At 53.6% G+C, this 24,020-nt stretch overlaps 1 protein-coding gene across 1 annotated transcript in view; it reads right to left on the bottom strand.

The window, feature by feature from the left end:
• Positions 1 to 23,410, bottom strand: part of HS1BP3 (HCLS1 binding protein 3) — a 34,534-nt gene extending 11,124 nt beyond the window's left edge. The window contains exons 1-4 of the mRNA XM_059942139.1: positions 23,310 to 23,410; positions 18,420 to 18,585; positions 9,830 to 10,037; positions 7,400 to 7,622 (exon numbers count right to left, since the gene is read on the bottom strand). Of these exons, the coding sequence (XP_059798122.1) occupies positions 7,400 to 7,622; positions 9,830 to 10,037; positions 18,420 to 18,585; positions 23,310 to 23,341 (629 nt within the window). The 5' untranslated portion in view covers positions 23,342 to 23,410. The remainder of the gene's footprint in view (positions 1 to 7,399; positions 7,623 to 9,829; positions 10,038 to 18,419; positions 18,586 to 23,309) is intronic.
• Between the last annotated feature and the right edge of the window lie 610 nt (positions 23,411 to 24,020).

Below are 24,020 nucleotides of genomic sequence, written 5' to 3'. Positions count from 1 at the left end.
ACTTGTGACATTCATTCCAGGACAATGTGATTTGCAGCAGCACTAGGCAACGGGCTTCCACCGCGACCCGATCACAAGAGTCATGCAAATCACGGAGGAGAGGCACTCACCCTGTGGGCCCACACCAGCCTCGCTGGGCCAGGGGATTCAGGGAAGCATCGGAGGAAGGATGAGCAGGGTTGGGAAAGCTGTGCTCCCGGCAGAGAGAAGAGCCCTGTGAAAACGCTGAGGTGGGAAGGGCTTGGTATGTTCAAGTGCCCAACAACTGGACGGCAGGTGCATGGAGGGAGGAGGGGGAGGGTCTGAGGGGAAGTCGGGCCACATCCCGCAGGGCCAGGGATGGGGGGATTCTGACCGGTCTCAGGGAGGACCCCCTGGAGGGGGATGCAGGAGAACCTGTGTACGACCCCAGGCCAGTCATTTCACTCTCTGAGTGTCTCCTTATCTGTTCAGTGGGAATAAGGAATGATCTGGAAGCTGCAAAGTGGAGCCCGTATGCTGCTGAGGTGGGCAAAGCAGAGGCCTGTGATCACAGGTGCTGCTTGAGGATGTCTAGCTCACATTGTGTTTCGACCCAACTGACTTCGTTCTGGGCTGTAAACAGTAAACTGGCCAGTCCAGGTAGCTGCCTTGGATGGCCATCATTTGCCGCTTTCCCAGAGTCACACTCTTGACAGCCCCAGCCTGACTCTCCAGGCCGCTGAGCCCCCCACCCACCCACCCCGAGGGACCAGGACCTCAGGGACCTCTCTCTCTTCTCACCTTGTGGGGGATGACATTTCTCCTTCTCTGCACGGGGGCGGCCAAACGCTGCCCCTCACCTACCATGGCAGCAGCACCAAGAAACCAGGGCGGCCCGGCTGAAGGGGCTCTGCCACCCGCGGCTTGAAAGCAAAGCTCCCAACCCTGATCACACCCACAGCGGCCCCGACAGACTGTATGAACAAACAGGCAACCGCCAGGCCAGATATAAACAGAACCCACAACCTGCAGCCACCGGCCCAGGAAGCCGCACCGCAGTCTCTGCAGCTATGGCCCCAGTGGCCAGGCCTTGATCGGTAACTGCCAGCTTCCCTAGTCTTTACCCTGCTTCCCACTTATTAGGCCCAGCGACAGAGGCAAACATGCTCCCCCAACCAAACACACAGGCTGCAGGCCGCCCCACTTCTGGTTAGGCCTCTGGCTTTCGCGTGCCAAGAGTCTCCAGTCAGGCAGACCCGAGCCTTCCCCTTTTGCCACCAGAAATCTTTCCCGCTCCCCGCCTGCCTGTGAGTCTCTGCCCAAACGCTGGTGATGGTGGCTGAGCCCCCCTGCTACGGCCTGCTCTGAATAAGTGGCCTTTGCGTGTTCTCATCTGGGTGGTCTTCGTTTATTCCAATACCCCCAACGATACTCCAAACGCTGACATGACCAGTGGACGCTGGCGGTCCTTGCAGTGGAAAACACCCATCCCTTACATCACCCGCCATGGAGAGCAAATGGACCGGGGCTGTTAAGTGGGCACCCGGCACAGGTGGGGTCTCGGTCTGGGGGTGATGGGGTAAGTCCTGGGCCAGTAGTCAAGAGGACACAGCTCCTGCTTGGACCACGCCCCAGACTGTGTGATCTTGGAAAGGCTCCTCAATTATAACCACAAAGACGCTGGAGGTGAGGTAAAGGCCTTTGTGTGCACAACACATGATGCTGATATTTGCATGACAACAGGAAATGGAAAAGCTGCCTTTTCCATTTCAATTGTGTACTTTAAACACCCAAAGGCTTTTTCAGAGCAAAGTAAACCTGAAATAGTGATAGTATCATACAAAGGAAATTTCCTGTACTTCATCCCATTTTACCCTTACAATCACTGGGCCTGGACTTTAATTTACAAAGAGAGAAACTGTGGCTTTTGAGAAGTTCAGCAATCCACCCAGGGCCCACCAGCTGCTAAGTGGCAGAGCTGGGACTTGAACCTGGGACAGTCAGCCGCTAAACCTGCTCTGGGGTGACCACACATCTTAGGTTTTCCTGCTTTTCCATCCAGTGGCTTTCAAACCACGCTCAGGCGCCCTGACCTTCTGCAAAGCTGCCCAGGGCTGCCACAGAGGTGGGCTGAGGCTGAGGGGCAGAGATCCAGTCCCCACTCCTGTCCCAACCGGGCCAATTTTACTTCTGTCTGTTTTATATATCAGGGTCCTGTATGAGATTTCTCCAGAACCAAAGCGTCTTGCTACTCAATTAGAAAAGTGGAAGGCACTGTTCCATGTGTTCGTCCCCGACAGTTCTGTTCACTCAGGACAGACTCTGGGCACTGCCGTGGATGGGGAAACCCATGCCTGTGGGGGGCTGCTGTGGTCACCCCCAACGGCAGCGGATGCTGCAATCACCGTGACAGCTCTAGGGTGAGACGAGGGGGCCCACCGTGCCCCCTGCATGCTCCTTGTTTGGACCCAGGACGGGCCGAGGCTAAGTGCTGTGCGTGGAGGTACAGCGCGAGGCCGCCAGCCCTGGCTCACAGCCCCAAGAGCGATCAGGAAGAACGGCCCTCCAGCAGGAGACGAGAGAGGGAGACCCGAGAGACAGTGGTGGGCCGGGGGCTGAGAGTAACAGGAAAGGCCCCCCTGAGCCCGCCTACTGGAACCCCTGCGAGCGGCAGAGCCTGGCGGCTGGTGGACCTGCTCTCTGCATCACTGCCCTCCTGCTTCTCCACGACTTCTGTGGAGCTCGATTTTGGGGGCTCCTCAAACATGAATTTGCCTGTGGAGCGCGCCAAGAGCTCGTTAAAACACAGGTTCTTGGGCCCCACCCAGGTTCGAGGGGGCCTGAGGTAGAATCTGCATTTCTAACCAGCTGCAGGTAGTGCAGAATTCCCGGCCGGGCTCTGCTATCCTAGGCGGGGGCTGGAACACTAAAGGGGTCCTAAGCCCAAGAGGGACAGCCAGAATACTTAGCAAGAGGCGTCCGAGGAGAAGCAGCTCCTGGGGCCCCTCGCGAGGTGGGGTGAGGCCAGGCTGTCCCCGCAGAGCTCCTGTTCCTGGGGGTCGCCTCGCTTCTCTATCTTGGAAATGGTGGTGAGGCGATGGCTGACCTTATTGTGGTAATCATTTCACACTATGTAGATGTATCGCATCATCACATTGTGCACCTTAACCTTACACAGTGTCACACGTCAATTTTATCTCAATAAAGCTGAGGGGAAAATAAGTAAATCTTGGGTTAGTAGATCTGGGGGAACCTGGCAGCGTGCCGGAAGTCTTCAGAACCACAGAATCATCCCAGAGTAGCACTTCCATCCAAATAGAGGAAGCAAGATATTTTTATACTAAAACACATACGGTTATTTTATGAAAGATAAAGCAAAATTTGTATAAATATTTATGACAAAACACGTGATTCACGTTCCAAAGAAACGTCCAGCTCCACCACTTGAGGCCACGGCACAGGGCCCTGGGTGCTGGCTTCCCCTCCTTTGAGCAGACAGCAGGAAGCCCAGTCTTACAGGAAAGCGTGTTCGTGCAGGAACGAGCCTGTCCCTCGGGAAGCTGAGGGTCCTCAGGGACCTGGGGCCTGGAGGTTGGGGAGCTCCCTGGACACTGGGGGAAGAGGAGGGGGCAGCGGGCCTTGTGGATGGGCAGGGTTTGGAAAAGAAGGGAAGACTTCCCAACACAGGGGAATTAAGTCCTTCAAGACCCCTTCACTGGAGAGGCACAACCAAGACCCCCAGCAGAAGCTTTCAGGACCTTGCTCTGGGTCAGGTAACTGGGGGGAAAGCTCAATAGAATAAACACTCCGTACATGAACAAGTTCTTTCATTGCCTGTAATAGCAAAAACCTACGGAAAACACCACAGTGTCCCCCAGCAGGGGCCTGGGAATGCCATTTACAGCACACCAGCCTGAGGCACTAGCACCAAGTTAAGAATGTACAAGTCTATCTACTGATCCAGAAAGACCCAGTACGTAAGCTGAAAAAAAGCAAATTATGGAATGGCGCACATAACACGGTTCCATTTTGGTAATAAAACATGAATATCCAAAAGTGTATACCTTTCATGATGAAAGGGCTTTTAACGGTGTTTTCAATATTTCTATACTAATCATACATTATTTGAGTTGCAATTTAAAATGTTCCTCGCAGAGTATTTCCAGCAGAAGGCAGAACTATTATGGGAGAACTTCACCTTTCTCAGGACTGTGAAGTCTCTAAAATAGAAAGTTAAACATGAAAACTGTGTTCCACATGGAAACCGATCGTGAGGACATTAAGTGAAAACGCAGAGTGTAGAAAGCCATGTGTACTATGTCTGCGGTTACATGGACCGGGCCGGGACAGGGACACACAAAAATCCCAAAAAGAGGAGTACGGCAGCGTGGGATTGGGAGGCGGTGAGGGCTTTGTCTATCTTGAGGTACTTTCTAAGGGTGCAGCAGTACGTCCTTCCCTAATCAAAACCAGGTTTTACAGACAAAGGAAAGCCAGGCTTTGTGCCGTGGCCCCCACCCGCCCAGCAACCCCACAGTGGAGAAACAGCGCCCCGGCGCGGCCACGGCAGGAAGGGCCAGTGCCTGCCGCCTGGAAACGTGGCCGCTTGGGCAGGGCCGGCATCCGGCCCAGATGGGCGCTCGGGAGGTGGGGGGCTGGGAGAGCAAGGATGCCACAGCCGCAGCCGCAGCCGCAGAGGAACTGAGGGCACAGGGTGAAGAAATATGTGCACCAAGCATTAGTCTCCTGCAAAGAACAGAATGTTCCTCACCAGAGGGTCGGGTCGGCAGCCTTGTACAAAGAAGTCAACAGGTCCACCTGGGTGTCCCAGGAGAGGCCAAGGGGACACCCTCGCTTCAAGGCAGGGCCTTGCCACACACAAGGCACTGGCCAGGTCCCCGCGCAACTCTGTCCTCAATTTTCCCATCTCTGAAGGGGGGATAATCCTAGGGCCCTGCCTGCCTCCCAATCTGCTGGGAGACTGGAATCCAGGGACAGGGCAGGGAGGTGACACCAAGTCCTGACTCTGCCATTTGGGGCTGGATGAATCTGGATGAGCTACTTGACTCCAAAAGTCAGCTTCCTCACACACAGAACGAGCCCGATGCCAGAACCCGCTTCCTAGGGCACCATTTCCCAAACCAGACCCACAGTGGATCCGGAAAGCAATTTGGTTGAGTCATGACCTTTAAAAAAAAAAAAAGAAATAGAATAGAAAATATCTCTTCATGTAAATGCTAATCAGTTCCTGGCATTTAATAAACTCTCAAAAACTGTTAGTTGTTATTATTCCCAGTGGCGACAACAGCACTGACTATTGTCACATTGGTATTAAAAGAAAGACTGGCAGGAGGTCAAAAGCCTCCGGGATCCCTTTTAGGTGCTCAGCTCTCCTCGGATTCAGAAAGGAGGACCCCGAGTGCAGAGCTGGGGATGGCGCTGGGGCGCAGGGGGTCCCCAGACAGCCAGCACCTCACCCAACCATCTGCTACTGGAGTAAGCAGGGAATTAAAGGCGGCCCTTGCCAACCCCAAAGAGCGTTTTCCTACCCAAAAAAGGAGCTGCTTTGCTAAGCACGTCCTTTAGCCAAAGGCTGGCACAAACCACGCAAGCCCATAGCAGTCTGGCAGCAAGTAACATGTAGTTACTCAGAACAACAGAGAGGCTGAGTTCAAACAAATACAGCCCAACAAGGCCCTCGGGTCACACAAGGCTGATGAGGAGCCGCTATTACGAACTTCTCTCGACATAACCTCGCTGTCACTCCTACAGGCCGCTGACCCCCTCCTAGGACAAGGCCAATGGCGGTGGGAGGTGCTGGAAGGGCCTGACACCTGGCACCAAGGAGCTGCAGGACCTCCGGCTCCGGGCCCCGTCTCCAGCCCCCGTCTCCCCGAGTGCCTGGGATCTTTCCCGAGTCTGACTCCTCGTCCCCTCCAGGCTGGTCTCACGGCGACCCTGCAGCCACATGTCCTCACGTGCCCACCCTCACACACCCTGCTAGGAGAGGAAGGCCTGCGGGTGGTGGGCAGTGCTTTCTGGACTGTATTTTTCATACTGTTTAAGTTGAACTTGTCCCTGCCTGATTTCTCTTTGGCTCTAATTTCTTTCTGGAACAGGACCTGCAAGACAGGCAGAGAGAATGTCACTCTGGGTCTGTGGTCTGTCCACCTCTGCAGAGGTCGTGGGGCAGAAAGATGGGGCCGTGACGTCTAACTCACTTAATTTTCATGAGAGCTGCAAAAGATGGGTGCTATCGTTATCCTGCTTTCCTTGCAGAAAACTGAAGGAAAGGGGTAAATTGCCGGGATTCTGGTCCAGGGAGTCTGGCTCCGCAGTCCAGGACAGGACCCTGAGCTCGGTTTGAATCCCAGTACCATTATCCACCAAGCCGTCTGACCTCAGGCAAGGCACCTGGCCTCTGCAGACGTCAGTTTCTTTAATCTGTCAAATGGCCTAGTAACAGCTGTTTGCGGGGCAGGCTGTCAACGAGACACAGTAGACAAAGTGCAAAGTACAATGCCGGGCGCGTATTAGGTGCTCAAAATCAACAGTTCCCACCTTGTTTCTTGCTCATTTGGGCCAAGAACTGAGGGTCCCGGGAGGCGGGCTGAGTCTGTCGGGCTCCCCCTCATCTCCTTCTGGTCGGGAGGTCCTGCCCAACGCCTCAGCCTGTGCCCATCGGAGGGGCCTGGGGAGCAGATGTCTGGCTCTCCGGTCTCATCTAGCCTGCAGCCCCTCCCCCCAGCTCAGGGTGCTCCCCCAGTGGGGGCTCAGGAGCAGCTCACTGATTGGCTAAAGGCAGGCAGAGGGACAGGAAAGGAGAAGGAACAGGAAGGTGACAGAATCAGAACACCAAGGGGCCATCAAGACCACAGCTAGTTGCCTCTTCTTCTCCAGTGTACGTGTGTGTGCACGTGTGTGTGCAAGTGTGCACGTGTAAAGGGCACACAGTCTACCCTGGGGCTCACTCTACCTCCTTCCAGCACAGTCAGCAGCTTATGGGTCACCAGTCACCCCAGCCTTACAACCACCTTGGGGAGGCAGGGCCAAGGTACACAGCCCTGTCCCCAGGGCAGCGGGACACGGCCCAGGGAGCTCCAGTCACGCATCACAAGTCACAGGCTGTCAGCGACGAGCTGGACTGAGAACCCAGGCCTCCTGGGCTGCTGAACTGTCAGGGGTGGGGGCAGTCCTGCCTGGTCTCAGTGCAGAACTGGGGGGCGGGGGGGCCACCCTGTGGGCAGGGAGGGGCAGGAGATACCTGGGCTGAGCCCCAAAGACCCAGGTGATGTTGGGACGAGCAGAGAGCCAGTTCCCTGCGTACCAGGCCCCTAGGGGCAATAACCCAGGGATACCGGTTTTCTCAGACTCCCAGGAGGGAGGGAGGAGCCTGGAGAAAGCCAGGCAGGGGCCCCACCCAGAAGGGGAGACGTACCGCATGATGCCCAGAGGGTCCAGGGCCTCCTCCTCCTCCTCCTCCTCTGAGGGCTTCCCTGCACCCTGGCCCTCCTGGTCCAGCGTGGGGAGACCCTCACCCTCCACTCGGTCCTGCTGCTGGAAGAAGTCGAAAGCATCCCCGTCGTCCCCTGCTTGGCTGTCTGTGTCCAGGACAGAGAAATCTCTGCTGCTGAGATCCGCAGCCCCGGGGCATCTGGTACCTGTGGAGGGAGACAGAGAGGGCGCCTGACACCCACCGCCGGGGGGACGCGAGGAGGCACTTCCCGGCACGCAAGCTCCTGTGCCAGCACCCGAGGCTGGGGGCTTCCTGCAGCATCCTGGGACCAGGATGGTGGGTCTGGATGGGGGTGGCAAAGCCTGGGGTGGAGCAGTTACAAGCGGGAGCCTCAGAAGACAGAGGGAGCAGTTCCTGAAGCTCTGCAGCCCAGGGCCTGTTGGGACGACAGACTACAGTCCGTGGGCTGATGGCAGAAGGCAGCCAGTGTATGTGGGTTCCCACAGAACAGTTCCAGAAACGTTTTGCAGTTGTGGAGCCCATCGGGGAGCTCTGCCAACCACGGATGGAGACCTGCTCCGAGGGTCTGGGTGATGAGACTAGGAACTCAGTGGCTGCGCAGCGAGCACATGGAAGATTCGAGAACCAACTGTGATGGCTTCACTACAAACTGGCCTACAGAAGCACTTCTCAAAGCGTGGTCCATAGGCGGGTGTCCACAACAAGGTAACTACAGAAAGGGGGAGCAAGCATCCAGAAACTTCCACAGTACCTTGGAGTGCGGTTTGTGACAGATTGGGAATAAAAAAGTTAGTCCTTCCCCACAATGGTTTGAGAAGCATGGGTTTAGGCTACTTGTTTATCTCTATCTAAATAGTTTACTGAATGGCATATTTTTGAAAGCAGTTACTTAAAAAGTATATGACCCTGTGGGTAAAGAAGCCACCTGTATGCCACAGAGTGCCTGGCACGTAGGATGTAATATGTATACTGACAACAGTATGTAGAACTGAGTGATAATGATTACGTTGCATTATATTATGCTTTGTTATTTCATTTAGGACAAATGTAAAAATCCCGTTCAAAATCTCATGAACCTTCAACTTCATGGAATAAGCGTCACGTAATAAAAATTTGTACAGGTACGGATTCATTTAAATATTGCAAAAATCCCACGTGAGAGATCCTATCTGTACGTCCATTTTACAGATAAGGAAACTGAGGCATGGAGAGGCTAGGAAAGTCAGACCATCCTATCCTGCTTCCCCGTTAACAGAGAGGGCCAGGAGATGGGGAGTTTTCTTCCAGCTACGGATAGGCTGCAGCCCCCTTCCTACAGTCAACGCAGACCCAGAGAGAGGCAAAGGGCGGAGGGCTGTGACCTCAGTAGACAGGAGGGCCGGAGAGACCCCAGCCCGAAGACCCTTGTGGGGGGCGTGGGAAAGGAGAGAAGAAAACCGGTGCTGCAGTCTTACCCAGGCTCGGCTTTCCGCGCATTCAGCTGTTCCGCTTTTATTTCCCCACCTTGTTTTTTTTTTTTTAATTGGTTTATTTACTGTTAATTTTCTTTTGAAAAATTCCCATCTGTCTTGGGAAGCTAGGAGATTCACGGTACTCGGGAAACGAGTTAAATGGGGTGAGTGCCCCGCCCGCCCGGATGGGAGCCCTCCCCACGCTCCCCCTGCCCCGGGGTGTTGGTGCAGGACGGGGACGCGCCCGGAGCGTTCTGAGTCCAGTAGGTGTGAGTGGGGGTGAGCCGTTAGCCATCGCTTCTACAGCGCCTCCTGCGCGGCGAGCTCTGCTCCGGGCACTCCACGTGTGTTAGCACACGTGGTTCTCACAAGCACCTGTTAGCCGGGCTACTCCCATCCGACAGACAGGACTAGCGGGAAGACAGGGGGCCGTGGGACCTGGACTGCGAGGGCTCGAGGTTCCCATCACCGGGTGGGAGGGCTGCCGGGAGCCACGCCCAAAACCTCTCGGTGAGGGGCACCAGCTGAGTGAGGTGTCCCCAGGGGCCGGGGCACCAGCCTGGCTGTGGGAGCACAGCCTTCTCCGGACTTTGCAGGCCCCCAGGCCTGGCTGGTGGGAGGCGGAGGCGTGTGTACGGGTTGGGGGAGCTCTGGAGGGGGCTGGCCAGGAGGGGAGTGGGTGGGGTCAGACTACGGAGAAGGGCCCTGGGTGAGCCCCATCCAGCACCCAGATGGTCAGTCCTCCAGGGCTGGGTCCCAGGCCTCTTCCACCCACCACCCTGGCCCAAGCACGGCAGTAAGGCCCATGGGCCTCCACAGCCTGGCTGAAGCTTCTGGGATGCAGGGGGTACTGTGGACCCCCCTCCCGCCAAGCCAGGGCAGGGAGGCCTAGTTCTGGGCCAGCGGAGACCTCAGGAATTTGGGACAGAGCCTCCCGTACCTAAGAATTCTAGCAGCTCAGGGCTGCCTGCCAACTCAGCATCCTTCGAGACACAGCGCAGGATCTCATCGAACATGGCTCTCCTCTCCCGGATGTCACACTCCCCCACAAAGAGCACCTTCCTGGGGAGGGGGGGAAGGCTGGCCGCCGGATAACGACTGCTGAGTTTCTGGTACAACTCCTCAATATCACTGTACTTTCTGGAGACCTGGAATGAGAGGAGCGCGTGGTTTCCTGAGTGAGGAGGGAAAGGAGAGAGGCTGCTCCTCCCGCCCCAACAGAGGTCCCAAGGGCGCCGGGCCCTTCGGCGAGTCCTCCCCTAGGACCAGCCCCAGGAAGCTGTGCCTCCCTCCGGACCCTCCGCCCAGCTCCCTGCCTCAGGCTCCACTTCCTAAGCCTCCTGGTCAACGCTGGGTGCTAATCCTGAAAGTCCTAGCGGCCCAAAGGAAAGATGCCATCGTGGTGGGTTCCAGGCACCATCACAGGTCTGGGTAGAGACACTTGATACAGAGGCCTGGCCTGCAGGTGACCGTGACTTATACCTCCATTCTGGGCCTTCAGTGCGTTAGCAGGGTGACCTCACGGTCTGGCCCCTGTTCGGTCATCTTCCTGCAACAACGGGACAGCGTTTTGCAGGGTCACTGTCCCGTGAACTAGCGGCTGCCTCTGACAAGGCCACACCTTACAGTGCTCAGCTGGTGGAGAACCAGACACTGCAAAGCTGGTTTCTGGCCCTGGTGCCAGCCAGGAGCCCACGGCACACCGGGACCTTGGGGAAGCAGGCCAGGGGGTCCGCTGGAAGGTGGTCCTCGGCCGTCAGAGTCATCCTGGGGTACCTGGCTTCCTGCAGAGCTGAGGGCTGACGGCTACCGCCTCTCGATCTTTCCCCAGAACTCCCACCGCAGCTTAGGGCTCGTCCACTCACTATCAAGCTCTTGCTGTGCGTTTACTCTGTATGAGCACACTCAGTGTGGTCTCTGCCCCCGAGGCTCCAGGTCTCCAGTTAAGGGAGCAGCGGTAGCACAGCGGGCCGTTGCCATCACTGTGGGCTGTAGGAGCCAACACAGGCGCTCAGAGAAGAGCCACTCACCCCACGCCACGCCCCACCGACAGCCCAGCGTCCTCCCTTGTCTTAGACTCCTCTGTGCGCTCCCCGCGTGTGTGGCCAGTCTCCCCAACTCCTCCGTGGGAGCATCGATTATGAAGACAGATATTCCCACTTCTCCCAAGCCAGGGCCATGAACACAGCACACCACTGAAGCACTGGTGTAGCTGACGGGCTGTGAGGCGCCTGGATGCATTCAGACAAGGGACACCTGGCAGCCCCATCGCACAGCTCTGCTGGAGCACGCAGCCCCGGCTAACCTGCATCATCCTCAGGGCCCCCAGCCCGTGAGGGTTCCAGATGCTGGCAGGTGGCTGGGGCACTGGGGGACTTCAGGAACGCCCCCTGGGGAGTTATCTGGGACAGGGGACTGTGGCCTGCAGTTGTCAACACAGAGCCTGGCCTGGGAGCTTTCCTGCGAACAGCTCTCAAGGAAAGGTAAGAGCATCCTTTCACAAAAGTGACGCAGGCTCCAACTCCTAGTGGTCCCGAGAACCCGAGACTCCACCAGGTGGGGGCAGAGCGCCCTCTGCTGGCCTGACTGCTCCATGCAGGCCTGGCCACCAGACCCACCAGGACCCGGCTTCTGGGAGCTGTGGGTCTCCAGGGCACTGACAGCGTAGGCAGCCGGGGAGCTTTAAGTCTTGGGTGCCACCCCACGCAGGGCCCACATTCACCAGTGTTCCAAAGCACGGGCTTCTACTCCTTTTGAGGAGTGGAACGCAAAATGCTCATTAGTTTCTTAAAGCTAAATCGTGAAACTTCAAAGAAAGTTCAGGTGTGGGGTTACACCCCTAGATCTCATAGGGAGTCAACGTGTTCTTTGCCCTCGCAGGTGGTTCAAAATGTTTGGGAAGAACCTCCACGCACAGGCACCTGTGCACACAGCTACCCGCAGGGCAAGGGGGTCACTGGTCAGGAGAAAGAGGCACTGGTGTGACACATGGAGGTGTCAAAGAAGTCCCCACACACCCTCGCTCATAAGGCCAGCCAGCACCTTATCAAGGGCCCCCGAGTGCTGCCTCTCTGTCTCACCCACGGACGTGGGTCTCAGATATTTTCCTCTTTGCTCCTGTCCCTGAAAAACATGGGTGCGTTGAGCTCCATCTGGGTCAAGTCAGACTACCAGGAGCTGCAAATCACCCAGCAGAACAAAGCAGACCCAGAACCATCATCTGCCATTACATTACACCTTGGTTCTCAACAAGAGTCTGTCCAAGAAGCAAACAAAAAACATCACAATCTTTTAGACACTTTCCAGGACGTGTTGAATGTCTCTTAATGAAAGAACTGTGCCATAAACTTTTATCCCTTAGAAGCTGGGGTCTCCAAACTGGAAAAGGATATTTGTCATGCAATAAATATAAAGAATATATAAAGAATTCCTATACATAGTAAGAAAAAGACAGCCAATGGTTCAAAAGGAATTCCACAGAAGAAACAATGTTTCACAAACATTTGAAAAGATATTATTCAACCACATTAGTAATCAAGGAAATGCAGGCTAACACCTATCAATACAAGATTCACAAAATCAAAATGTCAGACAATACCAAGTATAAGTGAGCATATGAAACAGGGGCATTACACTATCTGCTAGCTGGTAGTGACCTCTGGAAAACAGTTGGCCTTGTTTGATGAAGTTAAAAGTGTGCATAGCCATATGGATCTTTTGCCTAAAACATTATGTTTTTTCTTAATCTTACTAAAAATATCTTTTTTTCTTTCTGAATTCTCTCTTCCTTTAACTACAACATTGACTTGTTCATTTCAATTTTAAATCCATCCTTCTTATTCTCTTCTGATAATGGGATTTGACTTTCTCTTTTTTAATGGGGATTTATTACCTCATCCAGCTGATCTTAAACATTTTAGCATCAAGATCCCATTAAAAATTTATTGAGGACCCCAAAGAACTTCTGTTTACGTGAGCTGTAGTTATTGCTATTTCCCACATTAGAAATTATAACAGAAATTTTAAAAAAATAAATAAAGAATCTGGTGTCTCTTCTGATAGGTCACCAAGGCTGGGTAACTCACTCTTTGCCTTTCTGTCTTGGCTGCCAGGAGACTCAGAACAAACCAGCCCCCTGCTCTGCTCTGAACCGCAGGACCCTTGCTCATTTTAACTTTCTCTCACAATCCTGTGGCCTGTCTCTCCTGGGCACATCTCCAGACCTTTTTACAAGAAGCCAAAGGTAAATACTAAAGGAGTGAGTTTGTGATCTTGCCCCTTCCTGAAATTCTCAAGCCCCTGAGCCCCCTCTCTTCCCTCGGCCTCGGCTCCTTCTCCCTGACTGTCCCGAAGTGCTAGCGTCCCCAGGCTTTCCTCCTCGGCCCGAACCTCCACGCCCACATCCACTCTCTGGGCAACTTCAGCTGCTCCCAGCCTTTCAGCATCACCTGAAAGCGGATGCCTCCCAAAGCAGCCCCTTGGGCCTGACCCCGCCCCGAGTTCCAGCCTCATGTATCCATCAGGCAAACACTTCACACTGGAAACGTCCTCCTTCCACCTGCCCCTCCGCCGGAGCCCTTTATTTCAGTGGGTAGAAACAGTCAGTCAGTTAATTATGTGCATGTCACCTTGGAAATACTTTCAACTCTCTCCCTCCCTCCTGTAGCACCCACCGCTGGCCTGCTCCCAGCCCCCCACCTGGGGCATTACTCTACCAGCCTCCTCACCGGGCTCCCTGTCCCCTGCCCTGTTCCTTCCAATCCAACTCCACTCTCCACCAGACAGGCAGTGAGAGACAACAGGACCATGTCATTCCACTGCTTAAAGCTCCTGCCTGACTGCCAGACAGGTCGGGCTCCCTGCACGCCCTCCATGACCTGGATCCTGCCCGTCATCGCCCTCCTCTTCTCCCACTTCATCCGGGACGACACTCAGCTGCTCACAGCTCCCCACACGATGCCCTGTTTCTAGCCTTTGTGCCTTTGCTTAGGCTGTGCCTTCTGCCGGTGGCACCCTTCTCTCCTTCCGCTGTTCTTAGCTCCATCTGCTTTTTAAATTTTTTTTTTTTCTATTGCAGTAACACTGATTTATAACATTATACAAGTTTCATGTGTACAACATTACATTTCTACTTCTGTATATGCTATGGTGTGCTTACCTCCAAAGGTTTAGTTTCTATCCATCACCATACAGTTGACCCCCTCTACCCATTTCACCCTCCCCTCTGCCCCTTCCCCTCTGGTAACCGCTACTCTGTTCCCTGTATCTACCTGGCTTTGTTTGGTTTGTTCACATTTTGTTTTTAATTTTTTATATTCCACACATGAGTGAAATCATACGGTATTTGTCTTTCTCTGCCTGACTTAATAGGATACCCTCAAGGTCCATCTGTGTTGCTGCAAATGGCAGATTTCATCTTTTTATGGCTGAGTAGTATTCCATTGTATATAAGGACCACAACTTCTTTATCCGTTCATCCACTGATGGGCACTTAGGTTGTTTCCATGTCTTGGCTATTGTAAACAGTGCTGCCATGAACATAGGAGTGCATATATCTTTTCAGATTAGTGTTTTTGTATTCTTTGGATAAATACCCAGAAGTGAAATTGCTGGATGATATGGCAGTTCTATTTTTATTTATTTATTTATTTATTTATTTATTTATTTATTTTATTTTTTAGCCACGCCATGTGGCTTGTGGGATCTTAGTTCCCCAACCAGGGACTGAACTCGGGCCCTTGGCAGTGAAAGCGTGGAGTCCTAACCACTGGACTGCCAGGGAATTCCCTATTTTTAATTTTTTAAGGACTCTCCATACTATTTTCCATAGTGGCTGCACCAATTTACATTCCCACTAATAGTGTAGGATGGTTCCCTTTTCTCCACACCCTCATCAACATTTGTCATTTCTTACCTTTTTGATAATAGCCATTCTAACAGGAGTGAAGCGATAGCTAACTCTGGCATTTCCCTAATAATTAGTGATGTTGAGCATCTTTTCATGTGCCTGTTGGCCATCTGTATGTCTTCTTTGTAAAAATGTCTATTCAGCTCCTCTGCCCATTTTTAACTTGGATTGTTTGGTTTTTTGTTGTTGAATTCTATGAGTCCTTTACATATTTTGGATACTACTAAAATGCGCAATATCAGATATATGAGTTTTATCTTCTCCCATTCGGAAGCTTGTTTTTTTGCTTTGTTGATGGCTCCCTTTGCTGTGAAGAAGCTTTTTAGTTTGCTGTAGTCCCATTTGATTATTTTTGCTTTTTGTTTTCCGTGCCTGAGGAGACACATATAGAAAGATATTGCTAAGACTGGTGTCAAAGCTAATCCTGCCTATGTTTTCTTCTGAGAATTTATGGTTTGGGTCTTACATTCAAGTCTTTAATTCATTTTGAGTTGATTTTTATGTATGGTGTGAGACAGTGGTCTAGTCTCATTTTTTGCATGTGGCTGTTCAGTTTACCCAAAACCATTTATTGAAGAGACTATCCTTTCTTCATTGTATGTTCTCTGCTCCTTTTGTCATAAATTAATTGTCCATTTGTATGGATTTATTTCTGGGCTCTCAATTCTGTTCCACTGATCTATGTATTTGTTTTTCTGTCAACACCATGATGTTTTGATTACTACAGCTTTGTAATACAATTTGAAATCAGGGAGTGTGATATCTCCAGCTTTGTTCTTTTTTCCCAAGAAAAAAGATTTCTTTGACTATTCAGGGTCTTTTGTGGTTCCATATAAATTTTAGATTTTTTTGGTTCTCTTTCTGTGAAAAATGTCCTTGGGATTTTGATAGAGATTGCATTGAATCTGTTGATTGCTTTAGGTAATATGGACATTTTAACAATGTTAATTTTTCCAATCCATGAGCATAGAATATCTTTCCATTTGTTTGTGTCTTCTTCAATTTCTTTCAAGAATGCCTTATAGTTTTCAGTGTACTTGGTTAAATTTATTCCTGGGCATTTGTTGTTACTGTGGTGGCTGTAAATGGGATTGTTTTCTTAACTCTCTTTCTGCTCGCTCATTGTCAGCACACAGAAACACAACTGACTTTTTTTAAAAATAAACTTATTTATCTATTTATTTTTGGCTGTGTTGGGTCTTCATTGCTGCACGTGGGCTTTCTCTAGTTGGGGCGAGTGGGGGCTACTCTTTGTTGCGGTGCGTGGGCTTCTCACTGTGGTGGCTTCTCTTGTTGCAGAGCATGGGCTCTAGGTGAGTGGGCTTTAGTAGTTGTGGCATGTGGGCTCAGTAGCTGTGGCTCGCGGGCTCAGTAGTTGTGGCTCGCGGGCTCTAGAGCACAGGCTCAGTAGTTGTGGCTCACGGGCTTAGTTGCTCTGCGGCATGTGGGATCTTCCTGGACCAGGGCTGGAACCCGTGTCCCCTGCCTTGGCAGGTGGATTCTTAACCACTGTGCCACCAGGGAAGTCCACAACAGATTTTTGTGTGTTGATTTTGTGCCCTGCAACTTTACTGTATTCATTTATTATTTCTAATACTTTTTGGTGGCATCTTTCGGGTTTTCTATATATAAAATCATGTCATTCACAAACAGTGAAATCTTTACTTTTTTCTTTTCCAATTTGCATGCCTTTTATTTCTTTTTCTTCCCTAACTGCTGTGGCTAGGACGTCCAGTACTATGTTGAATAAGAGTGGAGAGTGAGTGGAGCCTGGTGGGCTGGAGGGGGGAAGGGAAAAGAAGGGGCAGGAAAAGAAAAAAAAAAAAAAGAGTGGCGAGAGTGAGAATTCTTGTCTTATTCTTGACCCTACAGGGATAGCTGTAGGTTTGTCATATATGGCCTTTATTAATGCTGAGGTACATTCCTTCTATACTCATTTTATTGAAAGTTTTTATAAATGGGTATTGAATCTATCTCTATCTCTATCTCTCTCTCCTGCTTCCGGGACACCCATTATCCTAATGTTGCCCTTCCTAAAGGACTTCGATAATTCTCATAGAATTTTCTCTCTCTTTTTTTTTCGGATCTTAATTCTCCCTCCTCTTCTAACTGTATCATTTCTAGATTTCTATCTTTGAACTGGCTAATTCTCTCTTCCATATGGTCTGCTCTATTTCCAATCCTTTCTGATGCACTCTTCATCTTGCTTACTGAGTTCTTCAGATCCAGAATTTCTGTTTGGTTCTTTTTTAGAGTTCCAGTCTCTTTGGTAAAGTATTTCTTCTGTTCATTAACTTCATCCCTGACGTTCACTGAACCGCCTTTCTGAGTTTTCTTATAGCCCGCTGAGCTTCTTCTTGACAGTTATTTCGAATTCTCTATCAGATTGCACTGTTCTGTGACTTTAAATCTGGTTTCTGGAGAATCACCATTTTATCTTTGTGATGCAGTGTTACTGTGGTTCTTCATGATGCTTGATGAGTTGCTCCTCTGCTGGTACATCTGAAGCAGCAAACACCTTTCTTCTTTAGGTAAAGCTTTTTTTTTTTTAAACTTGATTCCAACTATTCAACAGGTTAGAGGCTTTTCTTTTCTTTTCTTTTCCATTAGGTGGCGCTACAGCACAAGTTTTTGGTTTCTCTTACCTGAGCTGCCTCTGGTTATATTAGAGGATTGGCACTTTCCAGCCTCCACTGCCCTTGTCAGAGGTGCTGTCTGGTGCCCGCATTGTCACCGCTTGTGCCTCCATGGTTGCTGCTGTCACTGTTGTCGCTGCCTGGGTCAGCGGGGTGGTGGGCACTTCTGCTGTGTCCAGGATCTTGAGTCACAGGCTCTGCTTCCACTGGACGGGGTGGAGCTGGGGCCTCGGGCACCTCTGCCGTGTCTGGGGTCGTCAGGTTTAGGGATGCCGCCACTGTGGGTCGGGGAGAGGGGGCCACACTTGTGGGCAGCTCTACAACTGGAGGGACGGTGTTGCAGGCCCTGCTGCCCAGTCCCCTGTGGCTGCAGGCGCGGCTGAGGCCCGGAGGCTGGCGTTGTGCGTGCCGCCTCCCTGATGCGGCTGGGTTCCCTGGGGCCGCGGGCTCGGCCTCCGGGGCTGGGGATCTGGGACTGCACACACCACCTCCACTGTTCCCTCAGTTCCGCCTCCGTTGTATGTTCCAGTCCGCCCACCTCTAGATGGACAGATGTGCGAGACTGTTTGGGATGTTTCACTGGCTGCAGACTGAAGGGGAGTGACAAAGGGAGTGTCTCATCCGCCGTAATGCTGATGTCTCCACCTGCTCTTCAAAACACAGCTCAGCCCTGACCTCTTCCGAGACATCTTCCAGAACCCTTTCCCTAGGATGGGTTAGGTGCCCCTTCTCTACACTCCCACAGTCCTCCCCTCCCCTTGGGCTCCTGTCTCTTTACAGGTCTGTCTCCCCACAGACTGCAAGCATCTGGTTCACCGGTGTCCTTACTGCCAAAACGCTCTGGCACTGTCAGGCCGAGTGAGCGTTGGCTAGAGCACTGCTCGCACCCCGATGCTACTTGCACCCTGGCAGCAGGTGTGTCTGCCCAGCTGGACCCCCGGACCCTGGGCACCCTCGGGAGCATCCTGGCAGAGCCCCCAGCTCACCAAGAACTGGACGACATCCTCAGGCCTGTGCTTGGCCGACTTGAATGCAGCCAGCCGGGTTACCACCAGGATCTGGTACTCCACATGCCCTGATATCATCTTGCCCCGTACCTCCTGGTGCTGGGGCACGGTCAGGTCCAGGCCTGTGTGGACATTCTGAACTCGCCTGCCAAAGGGAAAGAAGGCAAAAGAAGCTAAGGTTCAAGTCAGCAGGCTTCCTGAGTGAAATGCAGGCCAGACCTCAGATGGCCCAGCAGGCTGGGTGCAAGCCTGCTCCACTGGCCACTCTCTGTGGCCCTGGCTCCCCACCCCGCTGCAGGCCAGCCCCTCATAAAGCCTGGCTTCCCAGGCCCCAAGCCTGGGCCCTGCCTTTGGGTCACCCAGGAACAATGGGCTGTCCCCAGCAGGAAAACAGGTGACAGCAGAGAAGATGGGGCTCACGGAAAATCACAGACAGCTAGGTGACTGACAAAAACCCAGCACAAGAGCTCCTGCGGGATTTGTGGGGATGGCACTCCAGGGGTTCTATTCAAACCAAGGGAAGTGCCTGGCTTTGGGCACACAATACAGGAATGAAACCCCACCAGGAATCCGGAGAGAGAAACGCATCTCTTCAGCTAACCAGAGAGCAGCAGAGCTGCTACAGAACCTGCCCAGCTGGGGGAAGATGGAAAGGGCACTGGATACCAGGCCATCATTTGCCCTGGGGCCTCTGCAAGGCACTGATAAGGCCTGCTGTATGAGGCTTTGAGAGGATACTCAGCAAAACATTACAGCTCTTGGAGGATTTTTAAATGCTATACAAACGTAATGAATCACACGATGAGCAAAGAAGTTATGAAATGTTTCCTCCAAGGTGAGAAAAAAGGTTAAATGTATTCCTCATTCTATGTAAGGGTATAATGGAGACCCATGCACACAAACATACATCACACAAGCACCTATGACAGGATATGCCCCACATACTGTTATCAGGGTCGAGACCTACTATGTGCCGGGCGGGACTTTCAGAAGATAGGAAAGGGGAGGGCCCGAGGGGTGGGGCTACTGGCGCTAAGACTGTGTCTGGGGTGAGGCCCTTTCCCTCTCTCCAACTACATCCCAATCCATCAGATGACACCCTGCCCCCAGCACTACACTCCTCCCCTTTCCACACCAAGCATGTGACACTGTCACCATGATGGCATTTGTCACCAACTGGGAGGACAGCCCACCACGTAGCCACATATTACTAAGCATTCAAACCCCTACACACACAAACATTTTCACAGGGTGTAAGGCATGCGAAAATGAGCATCAATCACTTAGAAAGGCCCAGGCGAACCTGCCTTCAGGCAGGTGTTGAATGAACCCAACATATGTGCGAGACGGAAAAACACCAATCAGCCCTCTTTTCCTTTTGCCAGTAACCAAATGAGCGTTCCTGGCCTTGCACCAGGTACAGACCCGGCTGCTCCTGGCGCTGCGCCAGTGTTACTGTTAGGAGCACAGGAGAGCAGAGGGGACTGAAGTCGAGAGGCGGGCGTGAAGCAGCCGCGCTACCGGGCTCTGTTCTAAGCACCTGCCTGTCTAAGACACTCCTGCCGCCCTCAGCCCTACCGAGGGTCACTACCACTCAGACCCACTTAAAGTCAGAGAAACAGACACAAAGGGGAGTCACCTGTCCTTGGGCTCAGCAGGTCAGAGGTGGAGCCAGGGTTCACTCCAGGCTGCCGCCCCCTCCCCGCTGACTGGCACCTCCTATCAGCCCAGCTTGCTCCTCCAGGACCTGCCTCCGTGACCCCTCCCCCTTCTACTGTCCCCTCCCCCACCGTCCTGTCGCGCCGCCCCACTGCTGGGATCACGCCCTTGGCCTCAGCTCCCCTGCCCTCGCCCCTAAACCCTCCCGTTCTCCGCGTCCCTTGCACCTGTGTCCGGCAGCTGCACATCACTGGGATAAATGCACAGACGTGCTGACTGGTCCCACCTGAAATTCACGGCCACAACCTGCAAGCTCCAGCGTGGGGCCTGGCAACCCCACCTCGGTCTCGACCTGGGGCTTTGAGAGCCTGGGGTTCTCAAAGTGCGGCCCCTGCAGCATCAGCATCACCTGGGAACTTGGGAGAGTGGCAGACCCAGGGTGCTGAATCAGTCTTCATGTTAGCAAGTCTTCCGGGGGACTCCCACGCACCTGAGCCTAACCCACTCTCTCTCCCACTCCCCTAGGCCCCCAAGGAAACTTTTCCTGTAAAGGGCCAGACAGTAAATATTTTAGGCTTTGCAGGCCATAGGGTCTCCATTACAACTACTCAACTCAGCCGTTGGAGAGTGAAAGCAGCTAAAGACAGTACATAAACTTTATTACAAAAGTAAGTGGTGGGCAGGATTTGGCGCATGGGTGTAGTTTGCCCACCTATGCCCCAGACCAAACTTCTCAAATGGTAAAGTGTATCCAAGTTGCCTGGAGATCTTGTCAATATGCAGCTTCTGATGCAGCAGGTCGGGGGCAGGGCCTGAGAATCTGCATTTCTAACAGCTGTCATGTGATGCTGATACTACTCCACGTGGTTAAACCCTAAGGTTAATTCTCCCTCTCCTCTTACTCCAGTGGCACCTGACCGTCCCTCTCTGCTCCTTGAAACTCTGTCTTCGTTGCTCCCGGGACCCCCACTCTCTCTCCGTTCTCCACCCTCCCTGGCCACTCCTGCTCAGCTTCCCTGGATGGTCCTCCATTCCTCTCTCTGCTCTGGACTCTCCCCTCAAGGCCACACTCCTTCTCCCAGCTGCCTGCCCGACATCTCCACTTGGCTGTCAACAAGCTTCTTCATGAACATGTCCAGACACACGGTGATTCTCACCTTCCTAAACCTGCTCCATCCATAGTCTCCCGACTCGGTCCATTGCAACCTCCCTCTTTCAGGAACTCAGGGCAAGTCTTGCAGTCAATCTTGACTCCTCTTTCTTGTTCTCGTGGCCCACATCTAATCATCAGCAAACCCTGAAAGCTGTACCGTCAAAATACAGCCAGAACCCAGACATTTCGCAACCCCTCTGCCACCATCAGCTCTCACGTGGATCACTGCCCGAACGGTCTCCTTGCTGCACCCTGCTCACCTACCTTCTGTCAACACAGCCGCCACATGACCTTTGTGAAATCCGCGCCAGGTCCCACCTCGCCCAGAGCCTCACCTCAGCCTGGGAGGCCTGTCCTGACTGTCCCCGGCCTCCAAGCCCCCAGCTCTGCACCACATCACCTAACGCTCTCCGCGGCTCACGGCACTCCAGCCACCCTGGCCTCCTCGCTGGTGCCCAAGCACCTCTCTGCCCCAGGACATTGGCTCCTGCTGTCCCCTCTGCCTGGTACACTCTTTCTCAAGATTTCTCTTGCGTTTGCCAGGAGTCTGCCCAACTGCCACTCTCCGTCAGAAAGACACTCCTGGGCCACACCATATAAAACAGCATTCACTCCTCCTAGCACCCTATTTCCCTACCACTTTATTTTCCTTCACACCATTTATCATCCCTGACACACCATATATTTACCTATTGTCCGTCTGCCCCACGAAAGCTCACGAGAGGGACTTTGTGTTGTTCACTACTGTATCCTAGAACCACTCTCCTGGCCTTCACCGCCAGCATCCGCATCTGTTAAGGAGCCCTGCCCAGGTGGGGCAGTGAGGGAAGCCACCCAGCCCCTTCCCAGGCTGCGGGCACAAAGGTCACACCCCCACTGGTCTGCTGCTGGCCCTGCTCACACCTGCCAACCTCAAAGCTCCTTTCTGCAGGAAAGGACACTGAGGCTCAGGGAGAGGAGGTGATGCAGGTGGCCCTGGGGAAACCTCTTCTGCCAGCGAGGACACGACCAGCAACCATGCAGAGGAGACCGAGCCGGTTCTGATATCAGGGTTCACTTAAAGAATCCTACATACTTTTCTAGACCTGAAGCCACAGGGATGTTCAGATTACTGCTGGAAAAATAACATTCATTTATGTAAGAGACTGATGTCTTAGCCCAAGATGCTGGGTAGGGGGAACAAGGGTGGAGTGGATTAAAATACTTGCAGTGAGTCACTTGACAGATGTTAGAAAGGGGGAAAGAGTAAAACCATGACCATCCCAGCCTTTCCAGGATCCGTCTTGCACTGGGTCCCCCAGGCCTGGGTCAGGGTGGGCCCACCCCACCCTGCAGCCTCTGCCTCCAGGGACCCTCCGCAGGCCTTTGCGGTAATTGCACTTTTCCTGAGCTACCTGTTTGAACAGCTGCCCCCTCTTCTCTCCCCTTCACCTGATTAACCTCCACTCCTCCCGCAGCAGGGGGGCCTCAGGCACCCCCTCCCAGAAGCCGGGGTTACCTCCGGCCCTGTGTTCCCATGGCAACCTGAACCCCCCCCCCCATGCAGCATCTGTCCCCCGAGGGTCTGCGTTCATCCCCGTTTCCCCCGCAGGGCCGAGCCTTGCCTGATTCACCCCGTCCCCAGTGCCGTGCCCGGGGCCTGGTGCACGGTGAGCGCGGACAGGATGCATAACTAGATCTTCGAAAAGAAAGGAAGACAGGTGGACGTGACAGGTGAAGGGGGGAGGAGAGCCGTCCCTTTGCCTGCTGGCCGGGACCAGCCAGTCCAGGCCTTCCACTGGGTTTTGGGTGAGTTCGTTACCCTCTAGGGACCTCAGTTTCCCCATCTGTAAAACGGGGGGCGGGGGGACTCGCCGCCGCCCGCCTCTCCCGCTGGGCGGTGGAGGGGCCGAGCCCAGGTCAACGGCCGGCGCGCTGGGGCCGCCGGGTGGCGGGCGGGATCGTCGGGACCGGCCGCCTCCGCCGGCTCCTCCGCCCCGGGCGCATCGGGCCGCGGCTCCCGGGCACCCGACTCCACGTTGCCCGAGACGCAACGCCGGGCGCGGGGTCTGGCTCACCTGGAGGTGACGAGCACCGCCGGGGACTGCATGACGGCGAAGCTCCGGGCGGGGCGCGCGGTCACGAGACCCGCGGGCGCCGGCGTCGCCGCGTCCCGGGCCCTGGCCCGCCGCCTAGTGGCCACCGCGCTCGGCCGCAGGCGGAGCCTTTCTGGAACTCTGGGCGGAGACTCAGGGCTGAGCGTCCTGCGCGGGCTCGTCGCTGCTGGAGGCCCCGGCCGAGCTGAGGGCGTTCCCCGCGCCCGAGTGTCCTGAACCATCCAGAGGTTTGGGTCTGATGTCCCAGCGTTAGTAGTGACGGCGCCCGTTTCACTCTTAGGACTGCCCAGAGTGTCCCGGATCAGACACTCCTGAAATTATTTGGTTCTCCTAACTTGGGGAGAACGCCGGCGAAACAACGCAGCGGTGCTCACGGCCCCAGGGATGCTCGGAGAGAAGTTAGGAGAGTCCAGAAAACAAGATAAATCAGACCCCTCTGTAGAGCGAGGGGTGCTGATCCAAAGAAACCAAATGATCCAGGTGATCCAAATCAGCCTGACCCCTGAGGCCTTCCAGTAGCTTTCTGTGAACGGCCTGCAGGGCCTTCCCAACAAAAGCTTCTGAGAACTCTGTGTCTTTCTTCTCGCTCACTAAGGAAATGTTGTTGTGACGCTTGTTAAAACAGTAAGGAGGACTTTATTCAAGACTATGGCAACAGGGGTCAAGACTGAC

Source organism: Balaenoptera ricei, chromosome 13 (assembly GCF_028023285.1).
Source record: "Balaenoptera ricei isolate mBalRic1 chromosome 13, mBalRic1.hap2, whole genome shotgun sequence".
NCBI classification, from domain to species: domain Eukaryota; kingdom Metazoa; phylum Chordata; class Mammalia; order Artiodactyla; family Balaenopteridae; genus Balaenoptera; species Balaenoptera ricei.
This window is presented reverse-complemented; position numbering and strand designations above follow the sequence as displayed.